Source organism: Humulus lupulus, chromosome 4, assembly GCF_963169125.1.
Source record: "Humulus lupulus chromosome 4, drHumLupu1.1, whole genome shotgun sequence".
Taxonomy (NCBI): domain Eukaryota; kingdom Viridiplantae; phylum Streptophyta; class Magnoliopsida; order Rosales; family Cannabaceae; genus Humulus; species Humulus lupulus.
Window position 1 is genome coordinate 10,424,764 of NC_084796.1, and position 15,831 is coordinate 10,440,594.

General features: G+C 32.2%; 2 protein-coding genes across 2 annotated transcripts; one reads left to right on the forward strand and one right to left on the reverse strand.

The window, feature by feature from the left end:
- Window positions 1-1,400: 1,400 nt before the first annotated feature.
- On the forward strand, window positions 1,401-2,884 carry LOC133831885 (F-box/FBD/LRR-repeat protein At1g16930-like). Its single transcript, XM_062262291.1, has 2 exons — window positions 1,401-2,615; window positions 2,708-2,884. The coding sequence occupies exons 1-2, from the start codon at window positions 1,401-1,403 to the stop codon at window positions 2,882-2,884; spliced, it is 1,392 nt and encodes a 463-aa protein (XP_062118275.1).
- Window positions 2,885-4,599: 1,715 nt separating this feature from the next.
- LOC133829935 (geranylgeranyl transferase type-2 subunit alpha 1) lies at window positions 4,600-9,248 on the reverse strand. Its single transcript, XM_062259777.1, has 9 exons — window positions 9,081-9,248; window positions 8,186-8,342; window positions 7,879-8,041; window positions 7,564-7,724; window positions 7,368-7,472; window positions 6,221-7,024; window positions 5,951-6,131; window positions 5,302-5,491; window positions 4,600-5,183 (listed from the first exon to the last, which is right to left on the reverse strand). The coding sequence occupies exons 2-9, from the start codon at window positions 8,299-8,301 to the stop codon at window positions 4,795-4,797; spliced, it is 2,109 nt and encodes a 702-aa protein (XP_062115761.1). The 5' UTR covers window positions 8,302-8,342; window positions 9,081-9,248; the 3' UTR covers window positions 4,600-4,794.
- Window positions 9,249-15,831: the final 6,583 nt, after the last annotated feature.

Genomic DNA, 15,831 nt, shown 5'->3' on the forward strand with positions numbered 1-15,831 from the left:
TTTAATTTAATTAATTTTTTGTTGAAAAAGTTAGTTATTGATTTAACAATGATTCAAACTAATTTGTATTATCTCACTTACTTTAGCTGTTTTTTCCATCTTTTTTTTTTTTATTCAAACAATGTTTACACTATATTTTATTATAAACTATTTCCAACTCTTTTAGGGAAAATACTATTTTCAAATTTAAACTTTTTACATTAATATATTACTTTATCACAAAATATATACATGTATATGTTTAATGCTAGATACAACCAACCAAGGTGATGCACGTTTGCTTAGTTTTATTTATAAAATTTATTAATTGTTTTTATTAAATTTATATTAATATCATATAAATTTTAAATAAATATCCTATTTTAATTAAATAATTTATTTATTTTTGTTTAAGTTTATGTTTGTTCTAGTTTTTTAATTTAGAACTGACAACAAGATATTATATATTATAGGTGTAATGTAATATTAAATATTATACGTGTATTTTAAATTTATTTTAAAAAATAATAATTTGTTGCTAATTGACAGTAGATTATATTATATGTTTAATATGATATTATTCTAATAAGTGAGTTTAAGTTTAATTAAATTTTATTTAAGTTATAAAATATATGATTTTATTATTTTTAAATAATTATCATTGTAAAATATCTAAAAAATATCACATTTTAATTTATTTAATTATTTATTATTTTTAAATAATTATCATTGTAAAATATCTCAAAAATATTATATTTTAATTTGTTTAATTGTTTATTATTTTTAAATAATTTTCATTATAAAATATCTCAAAAATATCGTATTTTAATTTTTTAATTATTTATTTTATTTTATTTTATTTTATTTAAATTTAAGTCATGTTTGTAAACTACCGTTAAATATAAAAATATTCGGTTAAATATAAAAATATTTCGTTAAAATTAACATTAAAAAAAAAAAAAATCTCTAAAACCAAAAATTTCCGTTAAGTTTAATATATTCTTTCATATATATATAAAAATAATTTTTTAATACGTTTTCTTAACTATCAATTGAAATTAAATTACTTAATTCTGACCTAAAACAAAAAAAGTAAATTAATTAATGTGGTGTAATTCCATATATATATATATTGTGATATTTTCCCTATAGTAAATTTCGGCCTTTTTCTTGGGACGTACGGAACTGAACCGAACAGCCCAAGTATTCTTCTTCTTCATCATCAACCCATCTCTAATCCTAATCTTCTCTTGTTGAACAAAGATAAAAATATCTGCACACAACACAAGTAAGGATATAAACGATTCTGTTTTTTTTTTTTTTTTACACCTTTAAAATCTTGTATCATCATATATATAAATGACTTCTCTCTTCTTCTTCTTCTTTTTTTCAGATACAGTTTACTTATATATATTGATGATATGGGTGACGAGGTTGATAGAATTTCGAAACTACCCAATGCAATCATCCAACACATCTTGTCGTTTCTTTCCACCGAGGATGTCGTTCAGACTTGCCTCCTTTCGAAGCGTTGGAAGCTCATGTGGTATTCAGTCCCCACACTCTCTTTCTCCAACAAAACTACTCGATTTAGATTGCCGGAGGGACTACAAAAGTTCTGTAACTACGTCGATCATTGTTTGGAACATCGCAAGAGAGGTATGTATTTCATCGTCTATGATTCAGCCATAACTAGTTTTAAGATTTGGATGAACTCCTACGAAAGAAGCCAGGCTAGCCGCATAGATAAATGGGTAGCTTTCGCAGTTAAGCATAAAGTAAAGGAAATTAATCTTCGGGTGGGCAAAGAGAGAGATGAGCGTGGTGACATTCACCGCTACAGCTTACCTAAAACATTAGCAGTCAATGCAAGATGTTTGACTATTTTGAAGCTGAATACAGTGCAGTTGGATTCTGGTTGCTCGTTTAGTTTCCCATCGTTGAAATCATTGTCATTGTCCCTTGTTCGGATTGAAGGTGATGATGTGATTGATAAGCTATTGTTGGGTTCCCCTTGCCTTGAGAGATTGAGGTTAGTTTATTGTTATTTAAGTAGTGATTATCAGCTCCAATTACACAGTTCTAGCCTCAAGTTCTTGGAAATTACACTCACGGAATCTACTTATATAGTGAAGCGAATTGGAGCCATAAATCTTGAATCATTTGAGCTTTGTGGGGTTCCCTTTGACAAAATAGATATCTCCGAATGCAAGGCAATTAAAAGTCTCTCATTAGCTTGTGATTGGGGTATGGAAGAGTCACCACCATTAGAATATCTCATTTCGAGCCTTCCTCTCCTTGAGGATTTGACTCTGACCAACGAATATGGGTTGAGTTTGAAGCGCATTAAAATATCGAGTCAACACTTGAAAAGCTTCAAGTTGAATAACTGTATTTTTAACGATAAAGTGAGCGTTATAATTGAATCGGCTCCAAAATTAGAATCATTTTACTATAGAGGTGATATCAATTTTGCTATATCAATGGACTCATCATCCAATTTGTTGAATGGAACATTCAAGATTTTTAACTGGCTTGTTAACTACGACGAGATTTGGTTCATCAAGATGATAAATTTTCTTTTGAATCTCAATTGCTCCTGGAGTGTGATAAGCCTGCAAGTTAACTCAGAAAATGTATGCTTCTTACTCTCTCTTTTTTCACGTCTTAATATATTTGATTTTGTGTTGTTATTTCATACATTTTCTCTTAATTTTATGCATGAAAGGCTCTCATCTTGCCGGAAGATTTGAAGAGAATATGTCGTTCTCCTTTAGTTAATTGGGAGCATCTTAGAGTTCTTACTACATGTAAACCAGAGAGGGAATCAGATTTGAGGGAATCTCTGCAGTGGATTTCTCCTTCTCTAAAGACATTATCCATAGCCAAAGGGACATGTTTTTAATACTTTTCAACTTGTTAAAGAAAAGAGTGATTATGATCAGTAGAGATGATTCTCTTCTATTTGTTTTCTTATTTGCTTATGTCTACAATTTAATAGTACTTTGGAGATTGTATTTGTCTTGTATTTATTTTCTTATGGGATTTTTTTTTTTTTTTGGTATATTTATTTGCTTGTGATCGAGTAGATGGGATACTTTTAGATTTATAATTGTATTTTGATGACTTTTTACAAATCTACAAAACTTCATGACCAAGTGTTATAAATGTAAACTATAAATTCAAGAGAGAATGAATAGTAGTTTGATATTTATAGGTTTTTTAGTAAGCTTTCCAGAAAGAAAGAGATTTTTATTTTGACTTTCTTTAGTTCATCTGATCCTTATCTTGATTTTACCAATGATGGTTCTCAATTGAATTTTTATTTTTGGTTCATCTAATCTTCATATTGATTTGACCAGATATAGTTTGTGTGATTAGATTAAGAACCTAAGAACTATCAACTACTACCCATTATTAAAAATGCTTATCGATCTAGGTTTGAATTCACCATTGATTAAATTCTTATTAACTGTGCATATTCTCTATAATTTGTTTCTGTGAATAAAAAGTACACCATATTAAAAAAAAATCCAAGCCACAGTTTCAGGTTCTAACTATTTGGAAAAACTTTGGTAACAAATTATTGTAACTGAAATTTATTATTACTTTGTTATGTATGTATCTCTCTCTCTCTCTCAAGATTTCATGTGTCAATTTTAAGATTGTTACACATAATTCTATGATAATTATATCTCAACAATAATATGAATTTAACAGCTGTGAATAAATATTGATGTTGAATTTTCTTTTGTTTTATTGTTTATTGATTACTCGTTGAGTTGAGACACTTGTCTATAGTAGGTGGGATCTCTCGATTTTTATAAATAATAACTGTATTGTATGTATAGCATGTTATCTTTTTCTGCATATTTTTTTTAATTTATTTAATTTTAAGTTAAATATTAATTACTTAAAAAAAGTTAGTTATTGGATTGTAAAATTGATAAATTACTTTTTGGACTAAATATTTTGTAAAATTGTTAAAATAGAACCCTAAATCCGATTTTGGTCAATGTTTTCTCAACTAAAATCACAAATAATTTACCAAACTAACAATTCAGAACAAAAATAAAATCATTCTGCTTAAAAACTGTGTTGTTATATTCAATTTTTTCTTCATCAAAATTGAGTTTAGGGTTCTATTTTAACAATTTTACAAAACATAGGATCCAAAAAGTAATTTGTCAAAACACAAAGTCCAAACAGGTAATGGGACAAAACACAGGATCCAAAAAAATATAAACTCTTGTAAAAATACCAATGTATTCATCTTAAATCAAACTAAATATATTTAGTGACTAATTTTGATTAATTATTCTTGGAACTGATAATTCTCAATTCTTAAGAATTTAATGAAGTGGTTTGCATTTTTCCAAACATCAACATTTTTATTCAATCTAATCCGTATTGTTTCACTTATTTTAGCCATTTTTTCCTTCTTCTTTTTTTCTTTCTTTTCTACTTTCCTTCACTCAGTTTTTACTCTAGATATTTTATTATACATTATCTTCAATTATTTTAGGGCAACACTACTTTCAAATTGAAACATTTTACATTAATATATTATTTAAATATACATATATTCTCAAGTATCTACTAAAAAATAACTAATTAATGTGGTTTCAATAATCATATCATCTTCCGTTTAGTAAATTGCGGCCTTTATCCTTGGACTTACAGAACGGAACAGCTTCCTAATCTTCTCATCTCATCAATTACAGAAGACTAATTCGCTAAACAATGTATATTTTCCAACAAATTGTAAATAAAACAAAAGCAGTAAGAATTAAATGTTCAACAAAGAATTTAAGATCAATGCAGTACTTCACCATCCAGCCACTTAAGAGCTGGAAGAGAATTTCCTAAAATTGACTTAAACTGTTCATCAGCAATTGCATTACCCTTGATATCTAATTGTTTCAGGTTTAATCCTTTAAGTATCAGAACAGCATCCCAATATTTCGTTACATTGTCAGCCCCAGTAACAACCTCCTGAGAGTTCCAACTATTTTCTTCTGTATGAGATAATGGAGAAGGACATAGATACCTTGTTGTATCGATCGAGTGAGAACCTATCTCGTTATACGAAACATCCAACACTTTTAATGACCTTATTGGTCTTAAAGGCGCCAGCGCGGTAAAACTACGAAGGTTGTTGTAACTCAGATTTAAGCAAGAGAGAAGCTGCATGGCCTCCAATCCTAGAGAAAAGAACCCAAAGTTGGTTTTCCAAATAAGTGGTAGATGATATGAACAAACTTCTACCACAAAAATCTAGAGTAATAATGCACTTTATAGGGGAGAAATAATAGTGTGTACCTTCAATTGATTGAAGTTGGTTGTGACTGAGATCTAGCACTTGGACCCACAATAATTTATCAATAGCGCCAATCCTCGATAAGGATAAGTTATTTAAACGTAAACAAACAGAGTTACCAAGAGGTGACAAAGTCAAGTCTCTTTTATAGTGATAACTATATCTCAGCAAAGACTCCCAACTGGAAGTTACCTGAAAATAATCGAAAATACAGAATACATGAGCCTTTGAGAATTCAAGCAAATGGCAGCTCACTCTACTAAGAATGCATCGTATCTAAGACACGTGTACTTCTGCAATTAAGAAATTACATAATTCGACAAAGCATGACAGATGATACATATTTAGGAATCACCAACAAGAATTGAGAGGCCCCTAACCATAATAGCAACTTCCATACACAGAATAAGGCATAAGAAAAATTGATTAGATGTAACAGTGAGCAAAAAACAATACCAATTAGCAACCCCAGAAATTAGACTTAATTAAGCATTGTGTTCAGTGAATAAAGTATAAACTAAAAATTAATATAAATCTGTGAATAAGATTCCTAATTGTAGCCACAGAAATAACATTTTAGTAGAAACACAGAATAATACACACCCAGCAGTATCATTAAACGCAGAAGTGAAAGTATAAAGAAAGAATCACCTGCTCTAGAAGCACTAGGCTATATGCATCCCTGTAATACAATGAGTGGAATGGATCTAACTCGATCAAATCAGTATAAAGTGCAAGAGATTCTTCGGAATGGACCGTCTTGTTAGCAGATTGAGACAAAAGAGCATCATGAGCCTTCATCAGCCTTGCTAGTGTAAGCTTTCCAATTTTACTATCCCCAGAGAAAAGAAAACAGCACTGTTATTAAGGTAAAAAATTGCTTAAGGAAGTTTACCCATTCAACGAATAAGACAAGCTTACCAGGTTATCTCTGACAATAATTCCCTAAAGAGGGCTATTTCATTAGTTATAGTCTCTGCACGCCACTCAGAAGCTGTAGGCTCGTGGTCCTCGTTGATATTAAGTTTACCGAAATAAACAAATGGACTGGGCTCCGGAGATTGTGTTTCAAAATTATGAAAATTTTCATCTTTCCATGAAATCAACTCTTCATCCTGCTCTTCATTCTTTTCCTTGCCAAGAGACTGTACACAGACTTTAAAAGCTATCTTTGTATGATGGCTATAGCTATAGCCACTTGAAGACGTAATGCCTTGAGAATGTCCAAGGCTAATCTCCATGGAATAAGTTTCTGAATGCTGGAGTTCTTTGTTGGGAAAATTCACATGTGCAATCCAAACTTTGGAAGCATTAGAATTATTTGTGGAAAGCGGTTTCCAGATAAGGACTTCATTTGTGAAAAATGAAGATTCAACAGTTACTGTAGTTGAGCTAACACCTTCAACTACTTCACTAAAATAAAGAATAAGCAGAAATATTCCTGAATCTGAATGAAGATTGTGAAAAGAAGACAGGGAAAAGTTAGCACGGCATCTCTCTCTTAATAGAGTGACTTCAGAACCATGAGTGGGCCAAGAAGAAATAAGTAAAGGAGATTCAATTTTCATCGTTTGATCAAGAAGCCAGAGATAATAAAACCATGCACTCTGATCATCTGGATCAGTAAAAATAGCTTGATGTACAAGCTCAATTTCGTCACTCAAAGCATTCTCTTTTGAAGAGAACCCTTGAACCTTCTTTTCCAGCAAAGAAGAAAGAAGTAAACTGCATTTTTCAATTAATTCAAAACAGTTATGTTTCCATTTTCTCACAAAAAACTATGAGGTGCATAATTTTTGTGCATGACATAGAAAAACAAAACGAAAAACACACACATTAAATATATTTGCTTATCATTTCGAAATATTTTAAAATGTAACCTAAGATGGTGCTTGAAACATACATCTTGAACAACAAAAACCAATGCCAGTATTTAACTAGAAGGATGCCAGACAAAGACTAGCACGATCTCAGCTTGCCCAATCAAACAAGATAATGGGTATACATCAATCTTGTCAACTAAATTTTTAAAAAAATAAACATAAAATTGTGAGCTCAATGTACATACCTGCGATTATGCCATGCTGAATAATTACTAAAATTGTTGTCTATCATATCAGTTGTATAATTCAATTCATCCTCCTCTGATCTCTTCATCAATGCTGCCACAAATCTACGAAAATGTGTAATCAATACACACATACATGCACATTAAGAATTTAACAATTGCAGTAGGTCTAAATTGGAGATCCCTAGAACCTCACCTCCTGTAATTCCAGGCATGGAAATTCCTGGCATCTGCTTTCTGGAATCGGTCCAAAAGTCGTAATTCATAATCGATTGAAGAGTGGCCCTTGCTAAGCACCCATTTTCTATGATGCCAAGCACCATAAGACTTGAAATTCTGCCTCAATGCACTCTCTACCTAAACAAAACCAACTCAAAACATTAAAAATTGATTCTCAGCATTGGTTACTCAGAAAACTAATTGTGCCAACAGTTTCTCAGCAACCAACACCCCACCCCCACGCCCACCCAATACCGAAAAAAAAAAGAGTGCAAATAATATAAGAGAGTACCACTCTGAGTTCTTCGTCGAGAACAGATTTGACCGAGTCAGGATCTAAGTCGGACTGAGTGAGTTTGTGCTGGACTGCGAGCTTTCTGTAATTCCAAGCCGTATAGGACTCAGGATTAATCTCAAGAAGCTTCGCATTCACATCTAGAGCTTCCTTACAATAACTGAAACAGTTTCTTTCCAATGAATAAACCAAAAGACAAAACATATACATAGATATGTGTATAACTATATAAATATATATATTTACATATAATCAGAGTAATAAAGGAAGAAATCAGATCGGAAGAAATAAAGAAGAAACTTACTTGCGGCTATGGTGATTGGATAGGAAGAGAGACTGGAGAGCTTGAAGTTTTTGGGCTTTGGCAGCAGAAGCAACTTCATCTTCTGGTTTTAGGGCTTTGCGAGGGCGTCCGTGCATTTCTTGAGTTATAAATCACCAATTAAACTTGTACAGTGGTTCTGTGAAATTATGCAGAAATCAAGTAATGGAATATTCAAGAGCTTAACACAGAGTAGTGACAAACTCAGAGAAGAAGCGCATTTCATTCGTTTTATTCTATATTCTAGAGCTAGATAAAGATATTGAACCTTTTAAGAACTAATAGACAAATCAAGACCAAGACTATACTAGAAAATAAAAAAATACCCTGACATCTATCTTCGGCACTGTTAATGTAATACAATGAAAAACGAAGCTACAAACCCATTAAATTCTCTTCATAGGAAGAAATAACTTCTCTATATTATCAAAAGACTACATATTTTGGTATAAAGCCTAATTTCTAGAATGAAGCAAATAACTTTTGCGAAATATATTATAGCAACTCAGATTTTCAGAAACAAAATTCTGGGATTTAATTTCTAGAATTTGGAACTACTTTCCATGCTTCAATAGCTGAAATCAATGAAATGTTTGTGGTGCCCAAACAAGAATCTAGCATTCACTATAAAACTACAACCATCAACACAGAAACTAAAAGCTCATGTTCCAAATTAACTGGGATATCAGGTTTAGCAACAGTGAAGCTTATACTCGCATATATATATATATATATATATTTATATATATACTATCGAAAACAATTCTTTCAAATACAAATTCATAAGAAACCTAAATCAATTAAATATTAAAGATCAAAACTTTTTCTCAAAGTTAAATAAAATAAGAAAGTGGAAATCGACACGAAGAAAACCAACCTTTGCCCACTTAAATGGATATCTACGCTCGTTCAAAAATTTTGCCAATTGGTTCTGAGTATTGGCTGAAGAGTGAGTGAGAACCGGTGAGGTGAGCGTCTGAGAGGGTGAAACTGAGACAGAGTGCGCGAGAGAGAGACCAAACCAGATCAGAGTCAGACGATGGAACACGAACGTGATGAAGAGAGAAGCAAAGGTTGAGGTTAGTTGGGCTAAAGCCCAAATTGAATGATTTTAAGCCCAACCAAGCCCACTATGTTAGAAAACTACCATAATGTTAAACTAATTTAGATGTACTAATTTTTTTTCTTTTAACATTTATTTCAACAATGCTAAAATTTAAAGAGAAATTTATTACTTTTTTTACTGTGTTTGTTTTATCTTTTGTACAATTTTTATAATTTTAAATTTACAAAAATATTATTTGTTTACTAACCCACACATTTTTCGTGTATACATCATTTTTTCTTACACTCTCTTCAATATACACAATTATCTATTCTCACTCACAAATATCAATGTTTATTTCACATTTTTTTTATTGTTTACACTCTTTTCACTTATTACTCTATTATTTTATCATGTCACCTATAATCTACTGCTTCGACACACTTATTTATCTCTTGTTGTTGACTATTCTTATTCTCAAACTTCCCTTTATTGGTTATTATTATTATTATTATTATTATGTGAATGCAATTTAATAAAATAATGTGATATTAAAAAAAAAAAACAGCTTTCACCAATTGACAAAAAACAACCTACCTACTTCTTCCTACACATTTTCAACATTTTTTTCCTTTTCTTTTATTGCATGTTGCCCAATACGTCATACCCATTTAAGTTTCTGTTCATCTTCTTCATTTTCCCTCTTTTTTTAGAAATCAATATAATTTTTTGATTTCATATTCTTCGTAATAGTTACTATTGAGACAAACTCTAGTTCTACTTTTCCATTTGCAAATAAAGCTCTTACTCTCGTGTATTGTTTTTTAGTTATCTTAATGTTGTTATTATGCAGATTACCTTTGTGTTGTTTACTAATTTTTTACTTTTTGATGTTGTTTAATTGTTGTTTTTATTTCAGCATATCAGTATCATTTTTATATTATAAAGATATTTTTATTTTTAGATGTTTTGTAGTAATTGTTTAGTTGCTTTTAATTTTTAAGTTTGTTTTATTTCTTTTTGAAGATTACAAATAATAAAAAGGTTGATCATACGGTTCAAGCAATAAATTTTTTTCTTCTTTTTGGATGGGATGAGTAAACATGTTATCGATGATACACTACCCATTTTTTTTTTCATTTTTTGTGCCCAAACACCTCTCTCTCCATCTCTTTCTTTAATTTCTTCTTCTTCAAATTTTTAAGACAATGTTTCATTGTTGTTGATTTTGTGCTTATCTTGCGTTCACTGTACAGGTTGTATGCTACGATCATTGACAACAACGTCAACACAACATGCCAACAATCTGACAATAACAATGTTTTGAATTGAAATTAAAAAAATACTCTCCTTGTTCTTATTATACTACCCAAAATTTCAATTCAGTGTTTTCCCTTCCAGATTTTCGAAAATAATTGGAAAGCAACCAGGCAGCAACAAATTTTGATGAATAAATTAAACCATCAACAAATTTTCACTCGATTTGAATGGTTCTACAAATTTAAACTAGTCAATTAGAAGTTCCTTAAAAGATTTTGGTGATTCAATTTTCGAGTTTCCCTTTTTACCAATTTTTTTGTTTTAATTTTGCGAATTGAATGTTATTTTTCGGTCGTTGCCTTGAGATCTTGCTGTGGTTTTAGGTATTGATGTTTTGCTAAGCTTGATTGTCAGAAACTTGAGTAGTCAAGTATTGGACCCAAATGTCATATAATTTTAATTGGGAATTTTTATAAAATTAAGAAAGTTTTGCTAAAGGGCTTATTTGAAAAGAATTTTAGTATTTTGGGTCCAAGTGTAATTTTAAAAAATAAAAAAAAGAAAAAAGAAAAGAAATGAAAAGGCTTCAGCCTTTCTTTTTACCCGAGCCTCTTCTCTCTCTCTCTCTCTCTCTCTCTCTCTCTCTCTCTCTCTCTCTCTCTCTCTCTCTCTCTCTCTCTCTCTCTGCATGCTACTATTGCCGACGACGCAGGAGTACTTTCCGGCCACCACTTTTAGCCACGCGCGGGACCGTTGGATTTAGAGGCCTCCGAACTATCATCCCACACAGGAATCTAGAGTTCACTCGCCAATTAAACGCCTCAACCACTCGATTTAAGCTCGGCCACCCCGCAACTTCAAAGTTGCGATTCGGCCATCTCGGGCATCCGTTTGCCGATCCGTCACCACCATCGTGCTCCTCGTGTTGTGGGCTTCAAAACCCAATAACTTGTTCCTACATCTACCATAGTTGGGTGGTGGGCCCACCACGAGCCACCGCGATCCACCGTAGACCGACGGTCGAAACTTAGTGTTCGAGGTTCCAAAGTACGTTTTGAGTTTCAGAAAATCACCGTTTGACTTGTTGTGGAACCCGATCATTGTGGTATAATTTCTTTGACCTATATTGTGATTTAATTGTGATTGATTAGAGTAATTGTTATTATGTGTATTTATAGTATATAATTATATATTATTGATATATGAAATATTTTCTATAATTTACTGGCTGTCTGGGATTATATGTATTTTTATACAGGTTTTGATTTTGGGATTGTCCACTTTATAGCCGTTGTGCTGTCCAATTTTCTAGAAAATATTAGATATTAAATAAAGTATAAAAATACATATTTAATTGATTTTATATTAATATGGAAATTTTTATGATTAAGTAATTTTAATTATTATTGTTATTATTTTGTTAAGTAAATCAAGAATATAGTTTCATATATATATATATATGAAAAGTGTGATTTATAGTAAACCTATTATTTAACAATTATTCTTATATATTAATATTTTGTTAATATTTGAATATTTAAAATAATATCAAATATTAGTTTCTTACAGTTATTGATATTTGTAAGACTAGTAAATTTTGGAAAAAATTATATTTATTATATCACTGAATTGATGTTATGACTAATTAGTAATAATATAAATATTTATAATTATATTATTATCACAATATCGATTATTACAATTTTATGTTAAATATATAATTTCTTTTATAAAATGACTATTTGAATATATACATTCATGTACGTATCGCTATTGAAGTATTTTGTTATTAATATTGAAATAAGTTTATTTATAGACGATAATTATTATTGTTGTTGTGATTATTATTATTATTATTATCATAAGAGTACATTATCTTATGAGCAAGGTTTAAAGCATGGTTTTATATGAAGAGTTATTTGTATTACGTTGATAATAATTATTATTATCATGCATATAGTTTATGGTATTGTTAATATACATTATCAATAGTGTATATTTACGATTTTGATAGAATTTAATAAATGATGTGCCTTGAATAAGATTTGTATGGATTTGATTGATTGACTCTTGCTGAGCGATTTTAAAATAAGCTAAGGACCTAAGGTAAGTAAATCTCACATTTTGTGCTTAAGTGTAAGATGCATGACTACATTGATTGTGTACATCTGATGAGTTAAGTATGGTATGATGATGATGCATATGATAAGTATGTGAAGAATGGTTATATGAACACCATAAGGGTGTTGTGTGATATGTAATTGATGAATTCCGTGATATGTGAAAGATGTCTTACTTGGTTAAGAATGATATGAATTATGTGCAAGTATGTGTTCTTATGTTGATGGATATGTGGATTACTTTATGTTCATGATTTGTTATATGTTATGATATATGAAGCGTTTAAGTTTTTAGACTGGAAACCTTAGACCTGAGTCATAGCTCTACGTTAAGGTATAACAACGCCACCAACCCAAAGCTTCATGTATTATGACTAAAGATGTTTTGAGTTATATGAGATGTGATACAATGCCTTGATTGAATACCATCAACATGAATCATGAACATGAACATTGGCATTTCAGCATCAGCATGCATGCATGGCATGTACAGTTATGTGATATAAGACCATGCATATGAATATGAGAAAAGTTATGAAATGCCTTGAAAAGTCTTATGTAAAATTTAACATTTTAATGACACAAGACTTAAGCAAAGTGATAATAATATATTTAAAAAGGGTGCCACTGTTTTGATGAAGCAATTAAGTAAGTTCAGCAAAGAAGACGGAGGTCTATAAGACTAATAGTGGCTGCCCACTAGTATGGGCTAGGTCAGAGTTGACCATTCAGACATGCTTGCCATGTTCCCGTCTTTCTCCTCCATATGTGTAATAAGTATGGCAGCTATGGCGACGATGAAATGAGTGTTATGATGAGCCTAGCTGAGATGATGGCTAGCCGGAGGAGAACCCATGGGATTCTATATGATATGTGTAACAAGCCCTGCAGGCATTGGCCGAATCAAATAGTGTGCACAAGTGATATTGGGCCCATAAAAATGTGAAACTAAAAGAAAGAGCATAAAAGTAAAGTTGGAAAGTGCATGAGCAATAAATGAAATGCATAAGTATATAAGTCAGCATATTAGTATATATGCACTACAAACTCACGACATTCATGTGTATGTGTATGCATGAGATTTGCTTACTGAGCGTTAGCTCATTATGTTATTTTCCAACATTTTTCCAGGTGTGGCTTTAGCTGTTGAGCAACTTGTGGAGCACGGACTCAGTAGCAATGTAATAATGGTTTAGAGTTTTCATATGGCTGCCTTAAATTTAAAGTATTCATACGTGTAATAGTTTCTTCTAATATGTTTATATAAAAGTTTTAAATTTTTCTGTATTTCTTCGTATCATTTTATTTAATTCTTTTGGTCAAGTGCCTTACATACTCGTAAACCCTAGAATTACGAGTATGTGGCAGACGTACCCTACCTTAGGGACGTTACAAGCCACGTCAAATGCAGAAAAGACAAGCGATGAAGAATGGGACGCAAAAGCATCTTTCGTTGTGGAGGAAGAAGAATTAGCTCTAGCAGCTACTGTTCCAGGAAAGATCGACTACAATAATGATTGGATAATCGACTCTGGCTGTTCAAATCATATGACAGGAGACGAAGAGAAACTTCAGAACATAACAGAATATAAAAATGGTCGTGTAGTGGTAACAGCCAACAACTCAAGATTACCGATTGCACACATCGGTAAAACAACAATCACGCCGAGATTCAGTACAAAAGAAGTATCACTCCAGGATGTCTACCATGTACCTGGAATGAAGAAAAACTTACTGTCAGTAGCACAACTTACGACATCAGGACACCACGTCGTATTCGGTTCTCATGATGTCAAGATATATCAAGACCTTAAGATCTCTGGAACACCGATGATGAAAGGGCGACGTTTAGAGTCTGTCTATGTAATGTCAGCAGAGTCAGCTTATGTAGACAAGACTCGAAAGAACGAAACAACAGATTTGTGGCATGCAAGGCTAGGACATGTCAGCTATCATAAACTCAAGGTGATGATGAAGAAATCTATGCTGAAAGGTCTTCCTTAACTCGAAGTTAGAACATAGACTGTATGTGCTGGCTGCCAATACGGTAAGGCACATCAATTACCGTATGAAGACTCAAAGTTCAAAGCCAAAGCACCATTGGAGCTAGTTCATTCTGACGTATTCGGGCGAGTCAAGCAACCATCGATCAGCAGCATGCGGTACATGGTTACATTCATTGACGACTTCTCACGGTACGTATGGGTGTTCTTTATAAAAGAAAAGTCCGAAACTTTTTCAAAATTTAAAGAATTCAAAGAAATAGTCGAAGGGGAAGTTGGCAAGAAAATTCAATGTCTGCGAACAGACAATGGCGGTGAATACACATCAGATGAATTTTCTCAGTACCTACGAGAGTGCCGCATACGCCATCAATTCACATGTGCCAATACACCACAACAGAAGGGAGTAGCTGAGAGGAAGAATCGACACCTTGCAGAGACATGTCGAAGCATGCTACATGCGAAGAATGTTCCAGGAAGATTTTGGGCAGAAGGTATGAAGACAACAACTCATGTGATCAATAGACTTCCCCAAGCAAAGTTAGGGTTCATTTCACCCTTTGAGAAACTATGGGGTTGTAAACCTGCAGTAAGTCACTTTCGAGTGTTTGGCTGTGTATGCTACGTGTTCGTGCCAAGTCATCTACGTAGCAAATTTGACAAGAAGGCAATTCGATGTATCTTTGTGGGATACGATAGCCAAAGGAAAGGGTGGAAGTGCTGCGATCCTAATACTGGAAAGTGTTATACATCAAGGAATGTGGTATTTGATGAAGCCTCATCATGGTGGTCACTGCAAAAGGAAGAGTTACCAGATTCTAAGGAAATAGAAGACAATTTGCAGAAGAAGATGGGGGAGCAAATTGTTGAGTTACCTTCAACTCCAGAAACAGATGAAGAAGAACAAAGTGAAGAAGACAACGAAGAAACAACACAGAGTCCATGGCAAACAAGAGTGCATCAAAGAACAGAAGATGATGCAAACAATGGCCAACCAAAACTTCGGAGATCAATAAGAGCGCGGAAGCCAAATCCCAAATACGCCAATGCTGTTGTAGCTGAAGAAGAGAAGTTCAGAGAGCCAGAGTCATATGAAGAAGCATACCAGAACTCCAAGTGGCTTGAAGCAATGAAAGAAGAGATAACTTCTTTAGAGAAGAATCAGACTTGGGAGCTGGTGCCAAAGCCGAAGGAAACAAA

Coding starts and splice junctions, on each gene's coding strand:
- LOC133831885 (XM_062262291.1), top strand. CDS start 1,401: ATGGGTGACGAGGTTGATAGAATTTCGAAACTACCCAATGCAATCATC. Junction 2,616..2,707: donor TGCAAGTTAACTCAGAAAAT/GTATGCTTCTTA, acceptor TATGCATGAAAG/GCTCTCATCTTGCCGGAAGA.
- LOC133829935 (XM_062259777.1), bottom strand. CDS start 8,301: ATGCACGGACGCCCTCGCAAAGCCCTAAAACCAGAAGATGAAGTTGCT. Junction 8,042..8,185: donor TCCAATCACCATAGCCGCAA/GTAAGTTTCTTC, acceptor AAACTGTTTCAG/TTATTGTAAGGAAGCTCTAG. Junction 5,184..5,301: donor CCAACTTCAATCAATTGAAG/GTACACACTATT, acceptor TCTTTTCTCTAG/GATTGGAGGCCATGCAGCTT.